At 38.5% G+C, this 18,973-nt stretch overlaps 1 protein-coding gene across 2 annotated transcripts in view; it reads left to right on the forward strand.

The window, feature by feature from the left end:
- Nucleotides 1-18,973, forward strand: part of LOC125397518 (UDP-glycosyltransferase 3A2-like) — a 152,205-nt gene that overhangs the window by 18,122 nt on the left and 115,110 nt on the right. Inside the window, exons 5-7 of one of the 2 annotated variants that reach the window (XM_087896937.1) lie at nt 12,022-12,253; nt 13,525-13,744; nt 16,279-16,603. In XM_087896937.1, the coding sequence (XP_087753063.1) occupies nt 12,022-12,253; nt 13,525-13,744; nt 16,279-16,555 (729 nt within the window). In that variant the 3' untranslated portion in view covers nt 16,556-16,603. Of the gene's footprint in view, nt 1-12,021; nt 12,254-13,524; nt 13,745-16,278; nt 17,377-18,973 lie in introns of those variants that run through there. The other variant, XM_048429936.3, reaches the window with a different exon arrangement.

The raw sequence follows: 18,973 nt of genomic DNA on the forward strand, positions 1-18,973 counted from the left end.
AGACACTCTGAAAGTACATTTTTAGGGTTGCAGAAGTAGAGTGTTAAAATACCACATGCTAAGTTTGAGGATCTTGGTACAAAGTTTGCATTTCTTTTGTATCTCTGTAGGCCTGGGTTTGCTGGATAACTCCGGTAACTAGTCTTGATATTTCCATATTAATTTTGAGCTATATATAAAATAAATACAGTGAATGCCGGTACATTTAGTATTTGTTAAGGAGACAGGTTCTTCATAATGAAATAGATAACACTTTCAGAATGCATGTATGTGGACTGTAGCAATGACAGGAGGAACTGATTCTGTTGTTCTGTTGAGACTGTTCAGCCTTTTGTACTGCATCAAAATACCATAAATCATCAAAGCTGTCATGTAGTTTGCATGTTCAATGCAGGCTCAGAATCACTACCACTGAAAACCTAAAAGTGCAGAGAGCTAAGGATATTTAATTGCTTGTTATCTGCTACTGTGAGATTCCCTGTCCCATGCTGGGAGGAATGATCACCTTTGGTTTCGTACAGTGTTGTCCTAGATGTTGAGGTGATGATGGTGATGTCTCTCCTGCTTTCAACTCTAAGCAGAGAGGATATAGAATTCCTCTAGCTCTCTTTGGTACCAAACTGCCTTCACTTCCTTGAAGTGGGTGAGAAGAATGTTTGGGAAGTGATCTGTGAGTGATACATATATATTCTTCTTGGAAGGAGGTTTCTGATATAGGCTTTGGATAGAATTTCCTGAAAACCCAAATTTGTGGGGTAGGTGTACAGTATATAGATTTGGAAGTAAGACAGTCATCATCTGGGTTCCCTGATTGAATCCTGAAGTAGTAGAAGATTAATTTATATTCATAAATTTAGGTATGATTGGCAGAGACCTCACCTTCTATACAGGAAGTTCAGATATTGGCACACAGAGATGAAATAGAGTATGGTTAAAGTAAAGAGTGAAAAGAAATGTTTTTTTTAACCTTTTAAAAATAATTTTATTTTTTGAGCTTATAACAAAATCACATCATTTCCCCTTTCCTTTTCCTCCCCTCAAGCCTCCCATGTACCCACCTCCCCCCATGATAGATATGGATCTACTTTCATTCTTCTACAGGTTGACATCCAGTTATGCCAGCACAATTTGTTAAAGATTCTTTCCTTCTTCTATTGTATACCTTTAGCTCCCTTGTCGAAAATTAGGTGTTCATAGGTTTGTGGGTTAATATCCGGGTCTTCTATTCGATTCCAAAGGTCGACTTCTCTGTTCTTATGCCAATACCAAGCTGTTTTCTTTTCTTTTTTTTTTTCAAAGTAATTTTATTAAATTATAAAAGTTTCCATTTCCGGCCCTCTTCCCAACACCCTCCCACTCCCCCCACTCCCTCTCCTCCTCCCTCTTCGTCCCTTAGGGCAGTCAGGGTTTCCTGCCCTGTGGGAAGTTCAAGTTCCTACCCACTCCGTCCAGGTCCAGGAAGGTGAGTATCCAAACAGACTGGATCCCCAAAATCCAGTATATGCAGAGAAAACAAGTCCCAGCATCATAGTCAATGGCTTTTCAGAAAGACTTCGGGCCAGCCACATTCAGAGAATCCGGCCAAATTCCGAGAATCTGGTTAGATCACGTCCTCGTTCAGTTCCAGTCCAATTGGCCTTGGTAAACTCTCATTAGATCAGTCCCCTTGTATCAGTGGGTGATAGCATCCCTCGCAGTCCTGATTTCCTTTTTCATGTTCTTCCTCCTTCTGCTCCTCATTTGGACCTTGGAGGGCTCAGTCCGGTGCTCCAATGTATCGCCATCCATTGTCAGATGAAGGTTCCCTCTGATCTTGCCTTCCTTGCTCATGTTCTCTTTCCTTCTGCTCCTCATTTGGACCTTGGGGGGCTCAGTCCGGTGCTCCAATGTGGGTCTCCGTCTGTATCGCCGTCCTTCGCCAGATGAAGGATCTATGGTGATAATCAAAATATTCATCAGTATGGTTATGGGCCAAGGCCGGTTCAGGCACCCTCTCCTCTGTCCAGAGAACAATCTGGGGATCTCTCCTTGGACCTGGGATCTCATATATAATTAAGTCTCCTGTAAACCCTAAAATGACTCCCTTAGTTGAAATATATTCTTCCCTGATCCCATATTCATCCTTCCTCCCTCCCCCGCATTCCAGGCCACCTAGCTTTCCCCATTCCTCCCCTACTCCCTTCTCTCTAACCCTCTCCCCTTCCAACAACCCTCCCACACCCCCCCCCCCCATGCACCCGAGGTTACCTGGGACTCTTGTCTATTTCCTACCTCCTGGCGGATAGCTAAATAATCTTCATCAGGTTCATCTTCTTATTTAGCTTCTCTAGAATCACGAATAATAGGCTCAAAGACCTTTAATTATGGTTAGAATCCACTTATGAGTGAATACATACCGTGTTCCTCTCTTTGGGTCTGGCTTACCTCACTCAGTAAAGCGTTTTCTATTTCCATCCATTTGCATGCAAAATTCAAGATGTCATTGTTTTTTACCGCTGAGTAAAACTCTAATGTGTATATGTTCCACACCTTCTTTAACCATTCTTCTATTGAGGGGCACCTAGGCTGTTTCCAGGTTCTGGCTATTACAAATAGTGCTGCTATGAACATAGTTGAACAAATGCTTTTGTAGTATGTTAGGGAATCTCTAGGGTATATTCCCAAGAGTGGAATTGCTGGGTCCTGATGGAGGTTGACTTCCAGTTTCCTGAGAAACCGCCACACTGATTTCCACAGTGGCTGCACAAGTTTGCATTCCCACCAACAATGGATGAGTGTTCCCCTCACCTCATATCCTCTCCAGGATAGGCTATTGTTGGTGTTTTTGACTTAAGCTATTCTGACAGGTGTAAGATGGTATCTCAAAGTGGTTTTGATTTGCATTTTCCTGATTGCTAAGGAGGTTGAGCATGACCTTAAGTGTCTTCTGGCCATTCGAAGTTCATCTGTTGTGAATTCTCTGTTCAGTTCAGTACCCCATTTTTTAATTGGGTTAATTAGAGTTTTAGTGTCTAGTTTCTTGAGTTCTTTGTATATTTTGGAGATCAGACCTTTGTCTGATGAGGGGTTGGTGAAGATCTTCTCCCAGTCAGAAGGCAGCCTTTTTGTCTTACTGACAGTGTCCTTTGCTTTACAGAAGCTTCTCAGTTTCAGTAGATCCCATTTTTTCATTGTTTCTCTTATTGTCTGTGCTACTGGGGTCCTACTTAGGAAGAGGCCTCCTGTGTCTATATCTTGTAGACTACTTCCCACTTTCTCATCTATCAGGTTCAAAGTGGACAGATTAATGTTGATGTCTTTAATCCATTTGGACTTGAGTTTTGTGCATGGTGATAGATATGGATCTACTTTCATTCTTCTACAGGTTGACATCCAGTTATGCCAGCACCATTTGTTAAAGATGCTTTCCTTCTTCCATTGTATACCTTTAGCTCCCTTGTCGAAAATCAGGTGTTCATAGGTTTGTGGGTTAATATCTGGGTCTTCTATTCGATTCCATAGGTCGACTTCACTGTTCTTATGCTATACCAAGCTGTTTTCAATACTGTAGCTCTGTAATAGAGTTTGAAGTCAGGGATGGTAATGCCTCCAGAAGTTCTTTTATTGTATAAGATTGTTTTGGCTATCCTGGGTTTTTGTTTTGCCATATAAACTTGATTATTGTTCTCTCAAGGTCTGTGAAGAAGTTTGATGGGATTTTGATGGGGATTTCATTGAAACTATAGATTGCTTTTGGTAGAATTGCCATTTTTACTATGTTGATTTTCCCAATCCAAGAACAGGGGAGGTCTTTCCATTTTCTGGTATCCTCCTCAATTTCTTTCTTCAAAGACTTAACGTTCTTGTCAAATAGGTCTTTCACTTCCTTGGTTAGAGTAACCCCAAGATATTTTATGCTATTTGTGGCTATCATGAAAGGTGATGTTTCTCTGATTTCCCTCTCTGCTTCTTTATCCTTTGTGTATAGGAGGGCCACTGATTTTTTGGAGTTGATCTTGGATCCTGCCACGTTACTAAAGGTGTTTATCAGCTGTAGGAGTTCTTTGGTAGAGTTTTTGGGGCCACTTATGTATAGTATCATATCGTCAGCAAATAACGAAAGTTTAACTTCATCCTTTCCAATACGAATCCCCTTGATCTCCTTATGTTGTCTTATTGCTATTGCTAGAACTTCAAGCACTATATTGAAGAGGTATGGAGAGAGTGGACAGCCTTGTCGCGTTCCTGATTTTAGTGGAAAGGCTTTGAGTTTCTCTCCATTCAACTTGATGTTAGCTGTCGGCTTGCTGTATATTGCTTTTATTATATTTAGGTATGATCCTTGTATCCCCAGTCTCTCCAACACCTTTATCATAAATGGGTGTTGAATTTTGTCAAATGCTTTTTCAGCATCTAGTGAGATGATCATATGGTTTTTTTCTTTCAGTTTATTTATATGATGGATTACATTGATAGATTTGCGTATGTTGAACCAACCCTGTATCTCTGGGATGAAGCCCACTTGATCATAATAGATAATTTTTCTAATGTGTTCTTGGATTCAGTTTGCCAGTATTTTATTGAGAATTTTTGTGTCAGTGTTCATGAGTGAGATTGGCCTGTAATTCTCTTTCTTGGTTGTGTCTTTGTGTGGTTTTGGTATCAAGGTAACTGTAGCTTTATAAAAAGAGTTTGGCAATGACTCTTCTGCTTCTATATTGTGAAATACCTTAAGGAGTGTAGGTATTAGCTCTTCCTGGAAGTTCTGGTAGAATTCTGCATTGAAACCGTCTGGTCCTGGGCTGTTTTTGGTAGGGAGATTTTTGATAACAGCTTCTAATTCTTCATGACTGACAGGTCTATTTAGATTGTTCACCTGGTCTTGGTTCAACTTTGGTATATGGTACTTATCTAAAAAAATGTCCATTTCTTTTACATTTTCCAATTTTGTGGCATACAGGCTTTTGTAGTAAGATCTAATGATTCTCTGAATTTCCTCTGTGTCTGTGGTTATGTCCCCCTTTTCATTTCTGATCTTATTAATTTGCATGTTCTCTCTCTGCCGTTTGATTAGTTTGGGGAGGGGTTTGTCAATCTTGTTGATTGTCTCCAAGAACCAGCTTTTTGTTTCATTGATTCTTTGGATTGTTTTGTGTGTTTCTATTCTGTTGATTTCAACCCTCAGTTTGATTATTTCCAGTCTTCCACTCCTCCTGGGTGAATCTGCTTCTTTTTTTTCTAGAGCTTTCAAGTGTGCTGTTAAGTCTCTAATGTGTGCTTTCTCCGTTTTCTTTAATTGGGCACTTAGTGCTATGAACTTTCCTTTTTAGCACTGCTTTCATAGTGTCCCATAGGTTTGAGTATGTTGTGTCTTTATTTTCATTAAATTCAAGGAAGACTTTAAATTCTTTCTTTATTTCTTCCTTGACCCAGGGGTGATTTAGTAGTTGACTGTTCAACTTCCATGAGTTTGTTGGCTTCCTGGGGGTAGCATTGTTGTTGAATTCTAACTAATCCATTGTGGTCTGACAAGATACAGATACTAATCTTTTTTTGTATCTGTGGAAGTTTGCTTTGTTACTGAGTATGTGGTCAATTTTCGAGAAGGTTCCATGAGCTGCAGAGAAGAAGGTATATCCTTTCCTATTTGGGTGGAATGTTCTATAGATATCTGTTAAGTCCATTTGATTCATTACCTCTATTAATTCTCTTATTTCTCTGTTGGGTTTCTGTCTGATTGACCTGTCCATTGGTGAGAGAGGTGTGTTGAAGTCTCCTACTATTAGTGTGTGTGGTTTGATGACTGCCTTGAGTTCTAAAAGTTTTTCTTTTACATAAGTGGGTGCTTTTATATTAGGGGCATAGATATTCAGGATTGAGACTTCCTCCTGATGAATTGTTCCTGGTATGAGTAAAAAATGTCCATTTCCATCTCTTCTGATTGATTTTAGTTTGAAGTCAATTTTGTTGGAAATTAGAATGACAATGGCAACACCCACTTGTTTCTTGGGTCCGTTTGCTTGGAAAACCTTTTCCCAACCCTTTACTCTGAGTAGATATCTGTCTTTGTGGTTGAGGTGTGTTTCTTGTAAACAGCAGAATGTTGGATCCTGTTTCATATCCAATCTCTTAGTCTGTGCCTTTTTATAGGTGAGTTGAGTCCATTAGTATTAAGTGATATTAATGACCGGTGGTTGTTGACTCCGGTTATTATTCTTTTTTTTTTATTTTTTTGCGTGTAGTAGAGTTTGTGTGTTTCCCTTCTTTGAATTGTGGTTGTGAAGGGTCACTAGATGTCTGAGTTATTGTAGGCAGTGTTGGCTTCCTTGGGTTGTGATTTTCCTTCTAATACTTTTTGTAAGGCTGAATTTGTGGCTACGAATTGTTTAAATTTGTTTTTATCATGGAATATTTTGTTTTCTCCATTGATAGTGAACGATAGCTTGGCTGGGTATAGTAGTCTGGGCTTGCATCCATGGTCTTTTAGTTTCTGCAGTATATCTATCCAGGACCTTCTGGCTTTCATGGTTTCCATAGAGAAGTCCGGTGTAAGTCTGATAGGTTTACCTTTATAAGTTACTTGCCCTTTTTCCTTTGCAGCTCTTAATATTCTTTCTTTAATCGAACATTTTGTGTTTTGATTATTATATGGCGAGGGGATTTTTTTTTTGATCAAGTCTATTCGGTGTTCTGTATGCTTCTTGAACCTTCATAGGAATATCATTCTTTTGGTTGGGAAAGTTTTCTTCTATAATTTTGTTGAATATATTTTCTGGGCCTTTGATCTGCAATTCTTCTCTTTCTTCATTCCCTATTATTCTTAGATTTGGTTTTTTTTATTGTGTCCCAGATTTCTTGAATGTTTTGAGAATTTGTTGGATTTGCCATTTTCTTTGATCGGAGCGTTTATTTTCTCAATGGTGTCTTCAGACTCTGAGATACGTTCTTCTATCTCTTGTATTCTATTTGTTATGCTTGATTCTGTAGTCTCTGTTCGTTTACTTAGATTTTCCATATCCAGCTGGCCCTCGGTTTGTGTTTTCTTCATTGCCTCTATTTCAGTTTTCAATTCTTGAACTGTTTCCATTACCTGTTTGATTGCTTTTTCTTGGTTTCCCAGGGTATCATTCACGGATTTACTCATTTCTTCAAACTTTTTGTTATACTTCACATCCAATTCTTTAAGGGAGTTAGCTATTCATATCCTGTTTAAGGGACTCTACTGCTTTCATAATGGCACTTTTTCCCACTTCTTCTGGATTAAGGTGTTCAAGTCCTTCTACTGTAGGGTAGTTGGGGTCTGGTGTTTTCTTGTTGTTTTTCAGATTGTTGTAGGATTTCTTGCCTTGGCGTCTGCCCATCTCTTCCTTCAAATGCTCTCTATTGGATCTTCTGATATCAGGTCAGGTTCCCTTATTGGGCAGGGACTTCACTGACAGAAGGCCTACCTTTCCTCAGGCAGGCTATTGAAACCCAGGGACTGCCTCCTTCTGGGTTGTGCTTCCCACCCAGACCCAGTGTGCAAGGGAACTGAGCTGGGGAAATTTTATGGCCCCAGGGGGAAGGGAGAAAAATGGAAGGTGTACCTGGATGAAAGCTGGAGTTGGAGGCAGGAGAGGTTAGCAGGGTGGAGCTACCACTGCAGGGTGACCAGGGTGTCACGGGGGATGGGGAAAGTCTGAACTCCTCCTAGCCGGGCTTCTGCCGCGGGCCGGGAGCAAACCCATCCCTCCAATGTATGTCCACCAGGGGTTCAGTGCCCCTTGCTGGCCAGAGAAGAAATGTTTTGAAGTAAATCCTGACTAAAGAGTCTGAAATCTACTCTGTGTGGTGTTTTACCACATTTCATAAAAAGTCATGGAGAAGCAAAATAGACTATGGTGGTTGTTAACATAAGGAAAACAGACAATATCAAAACATTCACTGTAGGTTAATAACAATATATAACTATTTAAAATTTTGTGTTTGCCAAACTTCACAAGTTTAAAAATATTATTTAAAATAATTGAAACAGTTAATTTACAGTAAAACGGGTCATATGTGAAAAAAACATGAAATAAAATGGTGAAGAAAATTAAGGAATTTAAAGAAGAAATAAATATTAATTTAAGACTTCAATTCTACAGTTTTAGAATGAAAAGAATATCCATACAAATTATCATCTTGAATAGCACCATATATTAGCAGGAACTATTACAAATATATAGAGTATATTTTGAATTTATTTATTTATTAATTAAAAATTTCCACCTCCTCCCATCCTCCCATTTCCCTTCCACTCTCTCCACTCCCTCTCCCCCTCACTCTCCAGTACTAAGAGAAGTCAGGGTGCCCTGCCCTGTGGTAAGTCCAAGGCCCCCCCTCCATCCAGGTCTAGGAAGGTATGCATCCAAACAGACTAGGCTCCCAAAAAGCCAGTACATGCAGTAGAATCAAAATCCAGTGTCATTATCGTTGGTTTCTGAGTCCGCCCTCATTGTCAGCCACATTACAGAGAGTCCGATTTGATCACATGCTCGCTCAGTCCCATTCCAGCTGGCCTTGGTGAGCTCCCATTAGATCAGCCCCACCGTCTCCATGGGTGGGCACACCCCTGCGGTCCTGACTTCCTTGCTCATGTTCTCCCTTCTGCTCTTCATCTGGGCCTTGGGAGCTCAGTCCAGTGCTCCAGTGTGGGTCTCTGTCTCTATCTCCATCCGTCGCCAGATGAAAGTTCTTTATCAATGGCTTCTCAGTCATCCCCTATTATCAGCCACAATCAGAGTCCGGTTTGATGACATGCTCATTCAGTCCCGGTCCAGCTGGATTTGGTGAGCTCCCATTAGAACAGGCACACTGCCTCAGTGGGTGGACCAAGCCCTTGTGGTCCAGACTTCCTTGCTAATCTTCTCCTTCCTTCTGGTCTTCAATTGGACCTTGGGAAGATCAACTCAATAAAATCAGTAGCCCTTTTGAATTTATTTTTAAGTTATTTTCTGTGCTTGAGTATTTGCTTTGAATGTGTATGTGTGTACCTGGGCTCAGAGGACATCAGAAAAGGATATTGGATTCCTGGGAGCCAGAGTTGCAGACGATTGTGACCTGTTATGTGGAAATTTAACTGTTGTCCTCTGGAAGGACAGCTAGTTCTCTTAGCTGCTGAACCAACTCACAAGACCCAAGTGTTCCGTCCAACAAGAGCAGGGCACATATTCTCTAATGCACAAAGCAAATTCCTTGCCTTGCTTTGTGCGTTAGACAGCACACAGACAAAAGAACCCCAGTAACTTTCAAAACCTTAAATTAACACAAATAACTTTTGTCACAGTGGGATGAGATAGAAATCAACAGTCTATAAAAACAGACAAAACACTATAAAATAAGCAGTGAGGCTAAGGGAAAAATCAAGAGGAACATTTGCAAATATTACATATCAAGGAAATGATATGCAATATCAAAACAAAACAGAGGGGAATAAGGGAGGACAATGAAACCAGACTTAGGTGAAATTTGTAGCCGTTATTTTCATCATTAGTACAGACAAGGTATTTGAAATTGATAACCTAACCTATCTGTGCCAGTATTAGGCACAGATAGTGAATAGAAAACTAAGCAGGCTGCTAACAGAAAGATGGTATTAAAAGAATCACAGTGTAGGTAACTGAAACAATGACTCGAAAAAGATTTAGAATCAATGCAAACAAAAGAGTAGTACGCTGACAAACCAGTAGAGTAACTGAGAAAATAAATAAGAGAGAGTAATAAAATAATTAAATTATGAAGTGAAAAAAATTACCTAATATTACTTAAAACAATAAAGATAATTAGGAAATTAAACAAACATGGTTTATCATCAAAATAGTTATCCTACATGAATGGAAAATTGTGTATGCATGTCTGCTAACACAACTGACTCGAGAACAAATAAAAATCTTAAACTTTTGGCATTTAATTAGACTGAAACAATAATAAAATCTCTCATTAAGGAAATCTAACTTAACACGAGTTAACTGGTGAATTAAATGAAACACTTAAGAATTAATGTTGGGGGGGTGTTTGTTCTCGTCTGCTCATCCCTGAAATAATCACTCAGACACTATATTATTTAAATTACTGCTTGGTAAATCACTTATGTGTATTGCTAGCTTGCTCTTACATCTAGTATTAACCCATTTCCATTATTTTATATTTTACCACAAAGCTCATGGCTTACTGACAAAGTTCTGGCTAGCAGCTTGCATCTTTCTCCTCTGGTGGCTTCATGGCATCTCCTTGACATTGCTTACTCTCTGCTTACATCTTTTCTTGCCTGGCTATATTCTGTTAAGTCATTGGCCAAAAGTAGCTTCTTTATTTATTAGCCAACTAAAACAGCACAAATATAGAAGGACTTCCCACACCGTTTCCCTTTTTTATATTTAAATAGAAAGGAAGTTTTTAAGTTTAACACAGAAAAATTACATATAACAAAAACAGTTATCAAGCAAGGATTATAGTTATAATATTTATATCTACTTTTATTTTTTATCATAATTAGGGAAAACTATAATTATAACTATTCTTTAACTCCATCAAAGACTCCAGAACAATATATTACCTAAGTTAACAGGAAGGGCATTGTAAGCAACTTCCAAAACTCTAGAATTGACAGAGATATCTCGCTGCTTGGACAGTCACTGAAAGTTCTGTATCGTTGGGGCATCCATCTGCAGCCTACAGGCCCATAGTATCCAATGGCACTTTCCATGATGCAGGAAATTTCAAAGACAGTTTTGCCTATATTGTCAGTTTGTCAGTCACATTTTTCTGTGTCCTGCAGAATGTCTTGCAGACATTCTGTGTCCCGAAGAATGCTCTTGCCTTTAGGCAGGTTCAGCAATCATTTCTCTGTGGGTCTTGTATGTCCAGTTCATACAGCATAGCATCAAGCAGTCCAGGAAAGAGCAGTTTCTTGCCCAAATGGCTCACCAATGCCATAAGAAACCTCTTCTATGCCCATTATCCATTTTCTTGAAGTAATGGATCACTCACTAGATCACTTATCTAGTGATCTTGAAGTACTAGATCACTTATCTAGAAGATTGGTGCTTCTAAGAGCAGATGTGTCTCACTGTCATGAAATTTCCTGAGTTTTTAAAACATTTTAAATGCCATATTCTATAGGTCTTTGAAAGGTTTGAAGATTATCTAACTAAACTACATCTTTATATATCTAGAAAACCTAACTAACATGACTATAACCTTGACTATTATGGATGACTCTCTATTAACCTATATTTCATAATTACACATTACATTTTAAATGAACTGCACAGGCACAATACCTTAATCAAGAGCAGAAATATATATACATTTATACATACACACATATATATATAAATATATATAACAAAATTGATCTTAAATTTGTATCAACAAACCAAGATCCATACCAATGCAAAATATTCATCTGTCTACAGCATATCCCCCTTTAAACAATCATTTATAAACAATAATTTAGGGAATTTGGGTTTAGTTCTCTCCAAACTGCTTCCTCTATAAATATTGGTGGTGGTTCCACAGGAAAGGAGACTTCTCAACCCATTCTATAAATCTATCATTACCCCGTAACCAAAGCTAGAAAACAACACCAGAAGAGAAGACATTATACATCACAGAAGATGAAAAAATGTTGCGTATTATATTTCTAGAATTAAAAAAGAATACAAATCATATTAAAATATTTAGGAGGGGACTCAAGTTATTAAACCAAAAATTGCCCTAACACTCAGTTTACTCCTGACCTTATACTTCCAGAAGTAGTAATCTGTTACTCAAATCAAATTTTGTATGTGCATTTGCTTAGGAGAGCAATTCATAAGACCCCAGTGGCGAAGAGAGGGCTGCCAATCAATGCAATCAGTACTCAGAGCAGAGCTTGGGTCGATGAAGGGCATTTTATCATATAGAACACAAGAAAATAAAAGTAAAGGTTTATTAAAGTTCAGGACTGATTTTGTGTCATAGCTACCTTGTCTTTTGTAAACCATTTCTTTTGCCTACTTTCCTTTATGATTTTTCTAGGACTTGGAGGATTTTATCTCTAAGTTTGGAGACTCAGGTTTTGTTCTTGTGGCCCTGGGCTCCTTAGTAACCCTGCATCAGACGAAGGAACTTATTAAGGAGATGAACAGTGCCTTTGCTCGCCTCCCTCAAGGGGTGCTATGGACAGTTAAGGATGACCATTGGCCCAAAGATGTGAGATTGGCCCCAAATGTCAAAATCATGGATTGGGTTCCTCAGGATGACCTTCTGGGTAAGCATCCCAAGACCTGCTACTTTATTCCTGTGTTTGTGCTTATGGGACTTAGTAGATGATGGATGTTTGAATATTTGGATTGGCAGAAGAAAAAGGCTGCTGATAGGTAAAGATAGATCTCACACAGGCAAGCAAAAGCAATTAGAGTTCTTGGGGCAATCAGTCTGTGATCTAGACATGTGATAGCAGCAACTTCCTTTTCCTTCCAAACTCGGACAGGTCTCAAGGTCCTAAATAGATATGTACCCTTGACATAACAATATTTAACACTGATCACTCCAATACAATCTTGAACAATATGTGAACTTAGATACTCCTTAGGGAAGTTGCCACGATTCTCACAATGATGTGAGAACTTTTCAGCATTTTAAAAATACGAATATAAACATAAGAATGCAGACACATTTTGATAGTTGCCAAAGGACTAAAAACTCAAGAAGCTTACATTGATGTTGGGGGACTGAGGATATAGGAAGCTATTTGATTGTCAACTCAAGTAACCTCAGAGTATGATATGAATTTTTTTTTGTGCAACAGAGAATTCCCCAAAGCCACATCACCTCAAATTATTTGTTTTTGTGTGACTTTTTGAGAACTCATCACTTCCACACACAATGACTGAATCAAAATTTTCTACCCAAAATTGTGACTAAAAAGAAGCTGGGAAATTTTTCACATAGATCTACATTCAGTAAAATTACAGGCTATACAACAGAGAATGGACTTTATTTCTTGGGATCTTTGGCAGATTTTGTGTGAGGTATAGTTTGGGATCATTTCTTTATGATCATAAGAAATGTATGGTTGCTTTCAATATGGAGTGACAGATAAGATTGGTAAATACAGAAGTGTCTAATATATCATCAACTTTTGTTAGTTTCTCTTAAAATGGAGGAGATAATACATAGAATACAAGCTTAGTAAGAAGTCAGATGTTGAAAGCAAAAGAAGATAGAGGCAAGAAATTTAAAAAAAGAAGCATCAATAGAGAAGATGAGGATGATCAAAAGGACAGAGAAACATGCTTGTTTTGTTCCTCTCTTTATAGCTGTCACTGGGTTCTATGTACTTGATAGTTTTGCACTGAAGTAAGGCATCCTTCTGTAGAGGGAAGGCTGGATATCATATCCTAGAACAATGCAAATCTCAATATAAGGAACAGTATATCCATTATGTCCAGTACATTGGTATTTCTTGGGTCTGTTGCTTTACCTGGTATCTGAAACTTCAGAGTGAAATATTGGATCCTTTTTTTCCTTTTGCAACAGCTCATCCTAGTATTCGACTTTTTGTCACCCATGGTGGAATGAATAGCATCATGGAGGCCATCCAGCATGGAGTACCCATCGTGGGAATTCCATTTTGTACAGACCAACCTGAAAACATGATCCGAATAGAAGTTAAGAAAATTGGTGTTTCTGTTCAGCTAGAGACAATCAAGGCAGAAACATTTGCACTTACCCTGAAAGAAGTCATAGAAGACAAGAGGTATGCAGCTCTCTGGTGTTGGGATCCTTTAGGTTGAATGCAAGCCTAGCCTAAGGGGTCTGTGTAGTTTGTTTATCAATGAAACCAGAATTTCGTGGGGTGTGGTAAAATGAAGGAGGAGGAAGGCTGCTTGTAATTCCCAGCCTCTCAGATAGCTTAGACCTGAAATAATCACACAGAAATTGTATTAATTAAATCACTGCTTGGCCCATTAGCTCTAAGTTCTTATTGTTAACTCTTACATCTTAATTTAACCCATTTCTATTAATCTGTGTATCACCATGTGACAGTGGCTTACCAGCAAAGTTTCAGCAATCTGACTCTGGCAGCAGCTCCATGTGTCTCTCCAACTCTGCCCTTGTTTCTCCCAGCATTCATTCAGTGTAGCTTTCCCCGACTACCTCAGTTCTGTCTTTCTATAGGCCCAAAGCAGTTTCTTTATTCATTAATGGTAATCATAACATACAGAGGGGACTCCCACATCATCTCCTATTTTCTGTTGAAATAAAAAGAAGGCTTTATCTTTAACATAGTAAAATTACATACAACAAAACAGTTATCTATAACACGAGGGCCCACTTGTTGAAGTTTATGCCCTGCCCAGTTCCCCACAACCAGTATGCCCCAAAGAAAATCACACAGAGTCTACATTAGGTTATAAATTATTGACCCATTAGCTCAGTCTTCTTATTAACTCTTGTAGCTTATATTAGCCCATTATTCTGATCTATGTTAGCCACATGGCTTGGTACCTTTCTCAGCGGTACCAATTTCTTTGGTGGTCTGGGCAGGAGTGGGGAAAGAGCTTCCTTCTTCCCAGAATACTCTTGTTCTCATCGCCCCACCTCTACTTCCTGTCTGGTTGACCCACCTAAACTTCCTGTCTGGCCAATCAGCGTTTATTTACAACATGATTAACAGAATACAGATAATTCTCCCATACCAGTTATCAATCAAGAATTACAGTTGTATATATTTTTTCTTTTATCATAATTAAGGAGAACTATATTGTTACTATCTATTCTTCAACTCCATCAAAGACTCCAGAACAATATAATATCACCTAAGTAAACAGGAAGTACATTGTAAGCAAATTCCAAAACTCTAGAATTGACAGAGACATCTCACTGCCTAGTCATCCAAAGATTTTTTGTATCATTGGGGCATCCATCTTCAGCCCATCTTCCTCTTGAAGTAACTGGTGCTGTCAGGAGTAGACATATCTCAATGTCATGAAAAGTAGTAAGCTCTTAAACATTTTAAATGCCATATTCTGAAGTCTCTGAGAGATTTAAAGAATACCTAACTAACTGAAATATATCTCTATATATCTAGAAAATTTAACTAAGATGACCACAAGCTTGACTATTAAAGATTATTATCTGTTAACCTATATTTCTTAATTATGCAATGCATTTTTAAGTGAGCAGCACAAACACCTTAATCAAGAGCAGAAATATAAATATAAGAGAATTGACCTTAAATTTGTGTCAATAAACCAAGATCCATACCAATGCAAAGTATCCATCTCTATAGCATATCCTCCTTTAAATGTAAACAAATATTTATAGACAATATTTGGGAATATGAGCATATCTTTATCCAAGCTGCTTCCTGATGATTGTTGGGCTTAGTAATTTTTGGGAGTGTTCACGGAGACCTTTGTGGGGATCTTGTTCAATCAAACCATAACAGTCTGGAAGCAATCCACAGATTTTCATCCTCTGTGGAAACAAGAGAAGACTCTCTTTTCCAAAGCAATATATCCTTAGAACCATATTTTGAATTCAAGATACCTTTAAAACATATATATTGGCTTAGTTTAGCAGACCATACAATGAAATGTCTCTCTATACTTATCTCCTTTACAGTCAAAAATGCAAAGAAAACAAAATAATATACATAATCTAGACTCTCTGTGAATTTTCCATCTTTATGTATCTTGTTTTTACTCTATTACTTTTAATATTTATTTTATTATCTTTACTTCTTTAATCTCTGACTGTCTGTACTCTGTCTCTTTAAAGACTTTACCTTTTTTTAAAAAAAAATACTGCTTTTTATAACTCTCCATGCTTCTTTTCTTCTCTCCCCCCAAGCCTATGTACATTTTTAAAACACACTATATCTCTTTTAGGGGTCTTTTTCATCTGGATATTTATTGCATATTGTTTTTATTGCATATTTATAATTCTTTACTTTCCAGGAGCACTTTTCAAAATGCTAAGCACTTCCTAAAACTTAAGTTGCACCATTACTTTGGTATGTATGGTACTTTATGCTTGCCTACCCAGTCTAGCATGGCAGAGCTGATAGCGCTTTTGAAAGCCATGCACACCGCCCCACTTTCAGGCACACAGCCAGTCCACATTGCCATCAAGCAAGCCGTAGCACGCTGCTCACAAACTCCATCCAAATGCTCTGTCTCCCATGACGTGTACGCACTTAAGTGTGTATCGATACATTTATGTATGTATAAAGTCTCAAATGTGCACAGCACATTGGTAACACATGTTCTCTGTGTCTGTCCATAGGTACAAGACTGCAGCAATGACTGCCAGGGCCATCAGGCGCTCCCACCCCCTCACACCGTCCCAGCGTCTGGTGGGCTGGATTGACCACATCCTACAATCAGGGGGAGGAGCACATCTAAAGCCCCATGGCTTTCAACAGCCATGGCATGTCCAGTACCTGCTGGATGTCCTGTTGTTCCTGCTGGGGCTCACTCTGGCCACCTTGTGGCTGTTGAAGAAAGTGCTGAGCTTGTTGCTCAGGACTCTGTGTGTGGCTAGGAAGAAAAAGAAGGCATAATGTTAAGTTTGACCTGGGGAAGACATTGGGAGCTCTGTCTCTTTAAAGGCTTCCCCGTTCCCTAGCACAAGGAACTCCCAGGGTTCTCCTCTTTCCTTCTTCCTGCTGTGGACCTCCAGTTGTCCTCACTATTTCTGCTTTTTTCATAATCCTCATACAGTACATTGACTGACTGGTGACTCCTCATTCCCTGGCTCTTTTTGCTCTAGTACCAACCTTCCTTTCTCAGCCTTTGTTTCTCTTCAATCATTTTTGCCATTAACAGCGTTATGAGAGTGTCATCCTCTTTGTGACTTCTAGTCTCTGACTCTTACTCCTCCAATTGTTTTAGATAAAAAAACCCACATATTTACAAATTTCACTTACTCCTATATTTTTCTTGTCTTTTAGCCTCTCTTTAGAGTTCAGAATATTTGTCCAGTTTCAGGATTCAATATGAACAAATTTTACCAACAATGACAACATATGAATACAGTAGATTATTTTTCTTAATAAAATCAAAATTAAAGTTCATAGAAAATTGAAGTGTTGTGAGAAATATGTTTCTTGTGACTGATATGATAGATATATTTTCTTATGTCAGAGAAATTAAAATAAAAAACAGGAACTACAGTCTATCCACTTTTGGAGTAACAACTATGTGCAAAGCAGAATAAACCAGAGATTTATAAATTGATACAGAATGAGCTTCACTGCTGTTAAGTAAGAAGATATAAAGAGAAGTGATAAATATTGACTGTCCTATTTTTTAAGATAGTGAAAGTTGAGCAACAGCAAGAAATACGTGGCCACTCTTAATAAAACATTCATTATCCTTGAAAGCAAGTGTACATGGGACATTTCATGCGGCGTCATCTGCAGTGCGGATGAGGAACACATGTCACAACTCATGTTACACACACAAGCCAGAATATAAGGTGTGCTTATAAAATAATAAAATAAAATATACACAGAAACAAATGCAGCTCTTTTCATTGGCATTTTTATAATGATGAAAAGCATGAAAGAACCTAATAGAACATGAGTTGAGAAAGCTTAATGTGTTCATTAACATCTCTGATTAAAGACAATTTAATTTCAAATGACCTTGTAATTGACTATTTGTGTGGTCCTCAGACTATCCTGGGTTGGAAGAGAGAGGAAGCACACTGAATCCCTGCTGTGTCTCCGCTTTCTCTTAACTTATTAAGCAGAGTGTTCTATTGCGAGGACTCCCTGAAATACTGTCTGACTTAGAAATAGATACAGTTCTTTTTGAGCAGGTGTTTTCTTGTTCCTAAGATCATTCCATCAAGAACACACCTGAACTTATGTTGATTTTCTAAAATAAATCTTGTTTAATGTCTATGTTAAATCTTCAAATCATACCGCTTACTTTAATGATATTAAACATCAATGTCCACCCTATGCTGAGATTATACAGGTAAAACACATAATGGAAAGTGGAATGGAGGCCTTTCTAGAAAGTTCTGGTCCAGTTCTTGTATGATTCCAGGAGAGAGGGAGTCTGAGGGTGGAAGTATGGAGGAAGGGAGCATGTCACAGTCACTCAGTATAAGAAATGTGGCTTAGAAATCCCCTCCGCAGGAAGGACTAACTGGCCTGCTTTTGATCTGGCAGAGGTGTTGCTCAGATTAAGCATGAAGCAAATATAAAATAAAGAATTAAAGTAAAGAAGCCAAACAAAACTTATGTGGAAAAGGTAACTTCTCAGTGTGTGAATTACCTCTGTTTGCTCCAAAAAGGTGTGGCTTCAAGTCTCACCTGACAATAAGTCATTCAGGGGGTCAGCGTTGTAGAGTCAGGAGAAAGCCGCTGAAGTAATTAAGACAATTTTCCAAACATTTCCTTTTTAAAGTGGAAGATCAGTTTTGAAGCTGTGTTAGAAACCAAACAATTGTCAACAGAACTTCTGCCTGTCATCTTTTCCAGAACAAACAACATGGACTTTTACAGTTACTGGGATTTACTAGGTAACAAGAGTATAAACTTGAGAAAAGGCAGTACCAACATAGGATTAACAGTGAGTTGAGCCTGTCAGACCATGAGTCTGCTGCAGCATTTCCAGGCCATCCAATTAGCACTGAAAGTTTTGATGGGCAGGGACACCTTAGGAAGACAGAGAAGAGGGAGGACATACAGGGCCATACGAGGGTGCTAGAGTTCCCAGGTGCAGAATTTCATGTCCATAGTTTCAGCTTGAAGCAATCTGTTGCTACGGATCAGCATTTTAGGTAACTTAATGTTCTTATTTATTCTATTACCTCTGTCACTTTTTTATTTTTAACAATAAAGATCTATAATCTAAAAAGAAAAGTTAAGCCTTGAGAAATTATGTTCCAATGAAGCCATCCCTAGGCTATCAGTGCACAGACCCATTGCCCTCCACAGGCTAGTTCTTGGAAGAAATGCTTAGAT

The sequence above is a fragment of the Myodes glareolus genome, chromosome 15 (assembly GCF_982192425.1).
Source record: "Myodes glareolus chromosome 15, mMyoGla1.1, whole genome shotgun sequence".
Lineage (NCBI taxonomy): Eukaryota > Metazoa > Chordata > Mammalia > Rodentia > Cricetidae > Myodes > Myodes glareolus.